This window comes from Engraulis encrasicolus, chromosome 16 (genome assembly GCF_034702125.1).
Source record: "Engraulis encrasicolus isolate BLACKSEA-1 chromosome 16, IST_EnEncr_1.0, whole genome shotgun sequence".
NCBI lineage: Eukaryota > Metazoa > Chordata > Actinopteri > Clupeiformes > Engraulidae > Engraulis > Engraulis encrasicolus.
In genome coordinates, this window is record NC_085872.1 from 3351504 (window position 1) to 3362832 (window position 11329).

At 40.7% G+C, this 11329-nt stretch overlaps 1 protein-coding gene across 4 annotated transcripts in view; it reads right to left on the bottom strand.

The window, feature by feature from the left end:
* Window positions 1-5703: 5703 nt before the first annotated feature.
* The window catches only part of rbm47 (RNA binding motif protein 47), a 19335-nt gene continuing 13709 nt past the window's right edge, over window positions 5704-11329 (bottom strand). For 3 of the 4 annotated variants that reach the window (XM_063218293.1, XM_063218292.1, XM_063218294.1), the window contains 5 exons: window positions 10940-11329; window positions 9581-10052; window positions 7450-7659; window positions 6382-6563; window positions 5704-6063 (listed from right to left, as the gene is read on the bottom strand). The exon at window positions 10940-11329 is cut by the window's right edge and continues 299 nt beyond it. In XM_063218293.1, coding sequence (XP_063074363.1) covers window positions 5821-6063; window positions 6382-6563; window positions 7450-7659; window positions 9581-10052; window positions 10940-11329 — 1497 coding nt within the window. In that variant the 3' untranslated portion in view covers window positions 5704-5820. The remainder of the gene's footprint in view (window positions 6064-6381; window positions 6564-7449; window positions 7660-9580; window positions 10053-10939) is intronic. The other variant, XM_063218295.1, reaches the window with a different exon arrangement.

Below are 11329 nucleotides of genomic sequence, written 5' to 3' on the forward strand. Positions count from 1 at the left end.
GCTTTATGATTGTGATCCAAAGACTGAAATGGACTGTTCTGATGGTGACAAGCCGTTGTACTTCTTTAGATGGATGCGATCTCAAGGTTGTTTGCTATGTTGAGAGATATAATGGTGCAGGTCTTCTCCTCTGTTCAGTATGCTGTTCCAAATTGACATGATGGTCTGCAGCATTGGTTATAAACTGGTGCTACCTGACATAGAGGAGGCAGGACCTTCCAGGAACAGCAACCGCTGTAACTTTTGTGAAGGACATACACATTGACGTCCATACCAAGTTCTCCAGTGGGCATGAATAGTGAATAGAAGTAAACATAGAATACAAGTTGCTAGCCCTGTTCCTTCAAACCTTACCCCACTACCATGAACATGCAATGTGTCTACAAGGAGCACATGCAAACCTTTTCTTCCTCATATGCACACTAATTCAAGCGCAGAAATAATGATAACAATGATTTTCTATGATGTTCCCAAAACTCGTTTGGTTGGCAATGTATCCATGTTCTTACCTAACTATTATACCTGTGTTATAAATACACATTCAAACATTCAAAGATTCAAGAATGTTGGACTTAGAAAACCTTCTGAATGTTTGGGAATATGTATATTTATTTTAGGGTGAAATTGACCCATATGGTAGTAGACAGATACTATCCTTGATAATCAAATTTGTTTTTTCTTTTCAAATGTTATAAGTAATAGAAATACATATTTAGGGCGTATATGGAGCCACTAAAATTTCAATAATATGTGTCCATCTGTTTTTAGACCAATTAATGACATTTTATTGCCATTTTCTCAAAATTTCGCCTAGTCATGGATTAAGTTTTTTGGTGTGTGGGCTATGTGTGGGGGTGCTAGGATATATTTAAAGGACTTTTTATGTCACCAACAGATCAATAATACATATCTGAGAGATAAATATGTGTCAAAGTGTTGTTTTCTACTGATTTTGTAGACATTTAAGTGGTTGGGGTCAAATTGACCCCAAGGATCACGGATGTTTCAAAATTTGAGGGTAACAGGAATAATGATAAAACGGTGACAAGCCCTAACTGGTGAATTAGAGGAAAGAGATTGGTTGAGTACAAATGTAATGGGAGTTAGAGAAAAATTCCCAGAGAAAATTGCATGATACTGTCATGCAGACGGTCATCACTGTTAGACCTCTGAAATCTAGAAAAACATGTCAGAGCATCCCATGATGTACCCCTTGTAGGAATGTAAAAATATTGCACTAAGCTTTCTTGAATATACACACTATCTTTTTTTGTAAAAATACCATTGTCATGTTCATTTTACAATACTTGAGGAGTAATATACCTTTCACCTGCAATTGTTTGGCATGCCCTGATGAAGACAATGGGTCGAAACGCGTAGGCATGTAGCCAGTATTTAATAAAGGCTTTTTAAACTTTAGTAAGGAGTACCTCAAATAGTGTTTTTTATCTTTTCATTGAAGTTTGGACGCCCAAGTTCTTTTTGATGAGCACCCTTTTTTATAAACTGGATACAGGACCCAGTGAAGCATTCCCTTTTCTCTTTTTTGTGACTTGAGGAGTAATGTTGGCCAGCAGATGGAGCATCTCCAAAGGACAAAGCCAGTGGTACATACCATAAGATGAGTAAAATCTATATTTTAAAAAGAAGAGATTGTGAAGAGAATTAAGGAAATGTTTGCACATATTTGTATTTTCAAAAGGTTATGGTTCTCTGAAAATGACTTCCTCAAATGATGTGACCTAGAGGCGACTCCAGGGTCAGCTGGGGCCCCAAGCAAATATGAAATAAAAACATTTGACCAAACATTACCGATACTGTAGTAAAGTGTGGGCTGTTATTCACTATCTAGGGGCTTGGGGGCCCTAAGCGGCTGCCTGCCTAGCCTGGTGACAATATGCACTTCAACATCCACCAACAGAGTCCGATTTTTTTTCTGACTCTGTTGTTTTCCGTTGGTGGATGTTTTCGTAGTCATTTGTAAAGTCATTGCAAGCGACGAGTCTATGTTTAGTACAAATACATCTACATGCCTCAGTAGACCGCAGCAAAATACTACAATACACTTTTGACTGACTCTAAGGGCCTGTTGCAGGACAGTGTTGATACTAATAATAACTATTCAGTGTTATGTACCAGCATGAGCCTTTTGTGCTTCTTGAGCTATGGACTTTACTTTCTTTACTTAGTAAGTTTTCAGAAAACCAATGACAACAAAAGTAAAAAAAAACTGTGATCATCATGTTGTGAAAACATATTATTTCAAATCCTTTGAGCAAATAAATGCTCTTTCATGCAGCACTTTGTTTGAAATAGATTTATTATCTGATTCTCAAAGAGAATCCATGTCCAAAATGTAATGCTCTTTAATAGGCCCGTAGGGGTGGCAACCTGGTGCTGCTGTGTTTACATTGCACAACTTAACGGCAAACTGATCACTTAAAGTGATACTGTCCCATTTTTTTTAAATAAGCTTATTTGACACCTCCCCTTGAGTTAAATAATAGGGTTTTACAGTTCTCTTGTACTTTCAACCGTTCTCTGGGTATGGCAGTGCAGATTTTACCTTCATGCTAGCAGTTAACATTTAGTCCTATGAGACCAGCTGGCGGCTAACTGGTCTCATAGGACTCAAAGTTAACAGCTAGCTTGGAGGTAAAATTTGCACTGCCATAGCTACAAAATGATTGAAAGTACAGTAAAACGGTAAAACCCTATTATTTCACTCAAGGGGAGGTGTAAAATACGTTTATTTCCAAAAATGGGACAGTATCACTTTAAATGACTGCCAACATTTCTGTAGGATCTGAAGTCAAACACACACATTCATTTTGTCTTTTTGAAAATGCTTTATTCAACTATTTTACCACTATAAATACATAAATGCCAAATAAGCTTTAACAAACATTGCATGATAGAAAATAGTTCCACAAAGAAAAATTCTAAAACATTTGGCAATAAGGCACTCTAAAAAACCCTTATGCACTACAATCTTTTGAAAAACTCTCACTAAATAAATGTTGTTTGTTTATTTTTATTTTCATTTTTTATTTTATACTCTGAAGTAGCCAAAACAGGGCATATTAGCACTTCAAGTGAAAACTGTTGGTGAGGAGGATGTACATATGAGTGAGGTAATAGTGGGAATAGGAAAATGGTTGCCCACTTCCTGCAACCTCACCTGGGTTGTGTTTTTGAAAGTGTACATGCTAGCCGGTTAGCAACTTGGGTAGTTGCCAATGGGAAATTGCATTGCAATCAACAAAGTAGCTCTCATAGTTACCAACTGTGGTTTCAAGAAATGCACCCCAGGCTAGTCAATCACCTGTTTCTCAACTCTGATATCCATCCTTTCCATCACCAAACTCTTGGCTAACACACTATTGGACACTTTGGCAAACCAGACATGTTTTTATGCGTCACTGCTTCAGCTCTAAATTAAGCGCATGGAAAGGAAATGAAAGAAAAAACAATTCTCTTAAAATATATTATCGCTTCTCTTACTTCATACACATATTTGAGGCATATATTAAATATATATCCTTTCTCTCTCATAATAAACAAGTCTACTAGTCTTACAAGGCCACAGAACAAATTTCAACACTGCCATAATAGAGCAAGGCAGACTAGTACGCCAGATAATAGCCCTTCAGTTGTGTGTGTGTGTGTGTGTGTGTGTGTGTGTGTGTGAGAGAGAGAGAGAGAGAGAGAGAAAGAGAGAGAGAGAGCAAGAGCGAGAGCGAGAGATAATGTGAATTTGTATACGTCCACAGTGAAAAATGGTCCTTCATCAGGTCTCGGTGACTACAATCATTGACAATGATGTGAGTATGTGGAGTGAGCTTTAAAATTAGTTTCATGAAGTAGTTCTGTGTTTTTATGTGAAACGTAAAAAGATAAGAGGTGTGTGAAAAGTCTTGATACATGATCAGAGTCTTAGAGGTGACTAAGGCGACTAAGGATCTGTCCTCTGATATACACTGTTAACTTCTGTGCCATTTAATGGGATGGAAACACAACAATGTAAAGCATGAAAAAGGTGTTTCACGGGTACACAATCTGTTACTGCTAAAGGGGAGATAAATCTCTTCCTAGTGGTGTACAATATAACCAGTATTTCTCCATTCTTACAGTGTATTCATCACAGTGGCTACTCAAGATAGACTAGATGCCCACACACAATGGGACACCCTCAATTATACAAACAATCTACCCACACACATACACACACACACATATCTGACATCCAGTAGTACAAATAAGGACCCTTATGGATAGGCCTAGTGGCTCTTCAACTTCAAATGATAGCAGGCTGCATAAATCCAGTTATAGTTTCTACATTCCAGAAAACTGTCAAGATCCAAAAAGTGAGCGCTCTGTGTGTCAAAGTAGTATGGGGAAGCACAATAAAGAATACAGCAATACCCTGCACGGAGGGAAAACAATGAGTGAATGCTGGGTCTTCAGTCGCTGTGGCTGATCAGCTCAGATGAGCTGCTCTGCAGCTGCCTGAGGTCATGCTAAAGTTACTGCTGTGATCAGCTGGGGGAAAGATGTCACAACCCACACACGGGATTCATTTCACCAGAAAAAAGTGCTCTTCACAAGGATTCACCATTGTGAAATACTCAAGTTACCAACTCAGTGTTAAATCTACATCTAAACCTGTTTTTAACATCATTCAGTCAGTAAATATATTTTGTCATGTGCCACATTGTTTAAATGTTATGGTCTTTCCCATGTGTACTATAGTCAAATAATGAGACAAGGTTAAAAAACCTTGGTGGTCTAAGCTCAGGTAGGGAAATGGTGGACGTGGCACACTGCTGGTGGGAATCACTTTGTCCACTCCAAATATACCTGGGAGAAATAAGTGAAGACAGCCTCTGCATGTCATGTCATTAATTAAGATTCAAGACTGAGAACTGCACTTAATCTGTAAATTTCCTACTTGGGGAAAAAAAACTTAAAAAGGTGTTTATGGGAAAACAGGCACGTTTGAAAGTTTATGGAAAGACTGAAATGTTGTTGCTTTGCATATAATTTATGCTAAATGTACAGTTGTTTTTCCAGCTTTTCTAAGACACATGGCACATGGTCTCACAAGACATTTTCCAGGATATACAGCTTCATACATCATCTATTAAAACCAGGACAAACAAATACAAAACAAACGTTAATAACAGCAATAAGAATAACAGAAAGGAAAAGTGTATAGAAGTCAAGCTAAAGCAGAACAGGTTCATCCAGTGGACGGAAGATGACTCGAGCATGAAAAGTCAAAATATTTGTGATAAAATCTCTGCATAAACACAGCAGAATTCGCTTGGTTTTTTGTTTCGTGTCAGTAGTTCCTTGAGACTTTGACATAAGTTTTTTTCTAAGTTATATCGAACAAAATTCAACAACAAGGAAAAAAGTCTACCCCAAAGAGTGGCTCATAAATACAGTGTTCTACTCTTCATAAATACTACTTGTCCTTCAGTGTTCATGATGGCAAGACTACAGAAAGTAGTGCGTAGGGGAAAACAATACGTACCAGATTAAAAAAGCAACTCAGTATCAGTACATATACAGTATACATTGGATACTGTACTGTGCTTGCAATTTCAAATATATCATGGATGAGGCTTTGTGCTGGGTTAGTGAAGACAACTTACATTACTTCACATCAATTGTGTAAAACTTAACATCAGGAGAGGGTCTGGCACTTTTGTTTATTCATGAGCTATTTCTTCATTCATTACTTTCAGTTACTTTTTAAGCACTCCAAGAAAGTACCGGTAGCCTATTACTTATGTTGTGGTTGTGTGCTGTGTTTCAGTAGGTCTGGTACACGTCGTGGAGGGGCACCTGAAAAGTGGCTGCAGGAAACGCCTGAGGGACGTAGCCGTAGCCTCCGTAGGCTGCGGCCACAGCAGCATTCTTCTGCAGAGCTGCCAGAGCAGCTGTGTTAGCAGTATGAGCAGTAAGTGGAACGTAGCCTGCTGCACTGTATAGGCCAGCGGTGGGGATGCGCTGCATGTTGTGGGCCATGGCATACACTGGAGTGATAGGCCTACCCTGTAGGCACAAGATGAACACAAGCAGTCTGTCAGTTTTACATGGGAGCAATCGGACTTATCCGTCTACCATCTACCCACATACGTGATGTGTGCAGGGCTCTAAATGAACACCAGCCAACTGGCTAAAAGCTGGTGACATTTCAGTTTGGCTGGTAGAAAAGACCCAACTTACTAGCCACTTTCGCACATTAGAGAGTGTGCGTTTTGCTAGTGAGATTAACATCCACTAACCACTTTGGCTGGTGATGAAAAAAGTGAATTTAGAGCCCTGCTTGTGTGCATGTATATGTTTCAGCAAAGTGTATCTATTGCGTACCTGAAAGGGAGGTGGTGTTGAGACGGAAGGAAGGACAGCAGTCGTAGCAGAAGGATCATGCTGCAAGGTGAGGGGGTTGAGGAGATGCTCCACTCCGTGCACCTTGCCATCATCCATCAGCTTCGGAGCGCCAGCGGTAGAGAAGACGGGATACTGCCCTCCCAAAGCCGGCAGAGCCACCGCTGGAATAAAACAAGACCTAATGTCAATGTCAAATTACAATCAATTTAATAAAACAAAATTCGGACCGGAAAGAAATAGTCAAAAGGCAAGGCACCCTAAGCAAAAATAAAAGGAAGACATATCCAGTTACTGGATGAACCCATGAATACATGGTGTTCCATTACTTGGCACTGTCTTTCTTCCCATTTCCTTCTACCTTGGTTTCTTTAATTCTCTGTGGGACTTTACAGATAATGGGTGGAGAGTGCCGTGACAGAGGGCGAGTGTAAGAAAGTTAAGAGTATTTTAAAGCAAGACGCAAAGTGTGACTTGGATTAATCCTCCATGTTTCTGAGACACACACATACACATTGTTGTTTCCAATGGCTCAAGGCTAATGCTGATTTAGTGATTATACCTCTTAGTGTATGATTTAGCATAATTCGCTTTCTTACAAAAGTGTGATCAGCTGAGCGTCCATGCAGAAATAATCGTATGGTAGCATAGTCATGGGAGCAAAAAAGACAGAGCCGCGAATGATCTTTCTTCCAACAGGGAGCAGCAGAGAGAGCGGCCAATGCTGACAGCCTAAACCCTTTGTGCCATGTTTTTGGGGAGACAGAGACTGCTAGAGGACCCTGAGGAGAAATCTGTATTGTGACCTCAGGAGCACAATAAAACCGCAATGCATACCTCTATTGACAGACTATATAAGGTAATGAAGCAGCATTAATGCGTGTACTTCATTTGTATCTGATACTGTAAACCCATTACCAAAGGGCAACATATTGAAAGAATAAAGTGCTGCTTCTAATCACAGCAAAACATATACTTTCATTCACAGTCATATGTTTGACAGTGAAAATGGCTGCCAGTGTCATTTAAATGAACGAGTGGCTGACTAACCTGTGGCAGGTTTCATGCCAACAGTATTAACAGTTGTGAGCTCAAGGCCTGGGGTGAGTTCGTAGGGTTTGTCTGGCTGCCGATTCTTGCCTTCATGGTAGCGGCTGTAGATGCCACGCCCTGCTGAGTACCCACCCAGGTAGGACCCTCGTGGGCCGGGGTTACGGGTGCCCACACCTGCTCTACCACGGCCCCTCACTGTTGAAGCTGCTGAATACACAAACACGCACACACAAAAGTGCAGACATCCACATAGAAGCACACACACACACACACACACACACACACACACACACACACACACACACACACACACACACACACACACACACACACACACACACACACACACACACACACACACACACACACACACACACACACACACACACACACAAAAGTGCAGACATCCACACACAAGCACAGACACACATACACATGCACAAAAGTGCACAGACGCACAGACACATACACACAAACACACACAGTTAGGCAAACGGAATTCATTTGCGTCCACATGTCCATAAGAAGTGACGCTTACAGACATACAGTACGTAAAACAGGATGGGAAGGAAAGGTGCAGAATGGCTGTTGGTACTATTAGGGGCTTTGTGTTTCAGTTTGTTCTTTGCCCTATCACATCAAACTGTTTGTAATTGTATATGTGAAATGTATGCATGTCAATCTCATGTCAATATTATGATCTAATTTAATTTGGTACAACCAAATCTTTAAACATTATAGTAAAATAAAATGTTTGCACATTCCATTTTCCTACTTCAATCCAAAATGACTCTGTAAGTTATACTCTTAATCTTGGCAAGCACAATCTTTAGGAACATTGTCAATTATTTGGATTTTTATTGACACATCATAGCGAACCTCACTAACAGGTTTGTTTGGTTACATTTTTTAATTAATATTCAAAATGCAGTGCAAATTTAAACAGTCATTTTCATAGCTAATGTCTGTTAAAGAACCATGATTTGCATAGACATTAATCACTTCACTTTGAATGCATCTTAGAACATTGGCAGCCATTGGCAAGATTTATTATTAGGTTACCTATTCAGATGGCAATAGGCCAAATCGACTACCAGGGCCTTTATGCCAAAAATACCAAACATACTAGCATCATGCTAACAACTGCCGTGCAATGTGGGCCACAAAGTGAGAGTCATCGCCCACCCGCCTTTTACTTTTCTTGAATCAGCAAGTAATACTTCTATCAAGATTCTGAAAATCATTGTAGTCCCCAAGACACCGTAACCTGATTTTGTTATGCTAGAACATGAGCTTAACCGGCTGTCTTTGTTTTCCCCCCAAAACCTGTACAGTCATTCTCAATTTCCCTGCTAGAACAGCAGAACATGATAGAAGAAACCTGAGACTGGGTCTTTAAGATTACAAAACCAAAATCAACATGACCCAGAAGTGATGATATGACGGGCTATTTTTTAAGTAAGGAGTGATTTTTTTTAACAAGGAGGCAGTACATGAGATGAGGAATGGAACAGTAACATACCGGTAGACTAATATCTGGACCTGGTTAAGTTAGACATGAGGTGGAATGAAGTATGGAGTCAGTCAAATGAAGAGAAATTTGTCCCGCTTGCATCTCCCTCTCTATACCCAAGAAGATGATTGGCTGAGCAAACCGTCACCCGGACAACTAATGATCTGTCAGATTTTTTTTTTTACTAGATCACAGTTGTGCATCCCAGATCAATGCTTTCATTTGTCACGTCCAACTGTGATCTATTGGATCTGCATGAGCAATGATTACTGCAGACTGAATTATCTTACCTCTGCTGGTGCACTTTCTGTTTAGCTTCAAGACGGCACTAAAGGGGCAGTCATATGAGAATGTGCTGTTGTTTAAAGCTGCAGTATTTAAGGGCTTACACCAAGGACAAAAATATGCTTATGTAGTCTGGATGTTTTGTATCTTTCTTTCTAAAGAAGGGGAACGTGACTGTGCAGTCAATTCTATGCAGTGCAGTTCTTAAATAGGGTAGTTGGTAGTGCAGTATGACCCAGTAGTGTAAACATGTTACATGCATGTCATACAGTATAAACCATTGCTGTGGAGTTATTTTTGACAATATGTTCTTTCTACTGTAGGATTTACCTTTGTTGAAGTATTCTCGGTTGGGCCCGATGAGAGTGCTGTAGGGGTAGCCGTAGTATGCCAGTGTGTACGGGTCACACTGATACACATAACCTTGCTGGCTGCTCTCACTTGGTACCGTGCTGCCGCCTGAACCCTTAGTAGCCTTTTGGTAGCGAGTATACTGTTCTTTATCCACTGGCTTGGCCAGGGTCACCTCAATATAAGACCCTTCAATCTCTGTGGCATTGAGGTTGTCCATGGCGACAACCGCATCATCTCTGCTGGCAAAGTGCACAAAAGCGTAATCTCGGATCTTCTTGACGCGCTCCACACAGCCGGGGTTGAACTGGCCAAAGATGCGGCGCAGGGTCTCCTCTGAGGTCTCCATCATCAGGTTACGGACGTACAGGATTTTCACAGTTTCCATGATGTCTTCGTCCACGTCAATCTCAGGCTCTGCCCAGTCCACGGCAATCTGATGACCCCACAGCTGGAAAAAAGTTTAGCACAATCTGATGAACTTCACTTTCTATCCGTCTTTAACTCTCTCTCTCTCTCTCTCTCTCTCTCTCTCTCTCTCTCTCTCTCTCTCTCTCTCTCTCTCTCTCTCTCTCTCTCTCTCTCTCTCTCTCTCTCTCTCTCTGTCTGTCTCTCTCTCTCTCTCTGTCTCTCTCTCTCTCTCCTATATCGTCTTCCTGTGGTAGGCCTACTATAGCAGAACAGAATTTTGCTTTTTTGTTTGTACGCAGTGTACATAAACATTACTTTAAATAAAGGAGAACATGTATGAATAAAGTGTCTGAGCATATACAGTGCTGCTTGAAAGTATGTGAACCCCTTGAGTAGTTCAGGTGTTTCTGTTGTTTACCATGGTTTTCTCATTGCATCATCACCAGTTTCTACATGTACAAAATGTCAGACATATGTTTCATCAATTGCTCAATTCAATATCACAACAACTCTGATGAGATGTTGTTGCAAGACCTGAAGAAGAAGCCAAGTGTCCCTCCAACCTTTCTCAAGTGGCTGAGTTCTGCAAGGAGTGGGCAAAAATCCCCAGAAACAGATATGAGAGACTGGTTAAAGGTTACAGAAGACTTTTGGTCTAATAGCTGGAAAAGGATGAGCCACAAGCTACTAGCAGAAGGGTTCACATACTTTTGCATGCATTGCATTTTCAGTTTATGTAAAATAAAGCACAGTTGTTGAATTGCATAATGGAAAATATCTCTCTTTTTGTCCGTGTTCAGTATTTGGAAAGGGTGTTTTACACATTATGATTTGGATGTCTAAAGGGTTTACATACTTTCAAGCTACACTGTATAATGTTTGTAAGTACGTTTATGGGTGCTTGTTGGTTTGTATGTGTTGATGTACCTGTATACGTCCAGGCATGAGCTTTCTGCGAGCCATGGCAGCTGCGCGGTGTGACTCGTACTCCACAAAAGCAAAGCCACGGTTCTTCAGCTTGTCAGCAGCACTGGCATACACGATGACATCCAACACACCCTCTGTCACCTTGGAAACTTCCTCCATAATTTCTTCGCGTTTCTTGGTTTTTGGGATGCCCCCGATGAAGAGGCGACAGTTGTCCACACTACCACAGACGCCCAGCAGCCGGCCTGGACGCACCTCGTAGTTGTTGAGCTCTCGGACTGCACGCTTGGCCTCGTGCTTCTGGGTATACATCACGAATGCATAGCCTCGATTTTTCCCATCAAAGTCCATCATCAACCGCATCTCGTAAATTCGGCCCACCGACTCAAA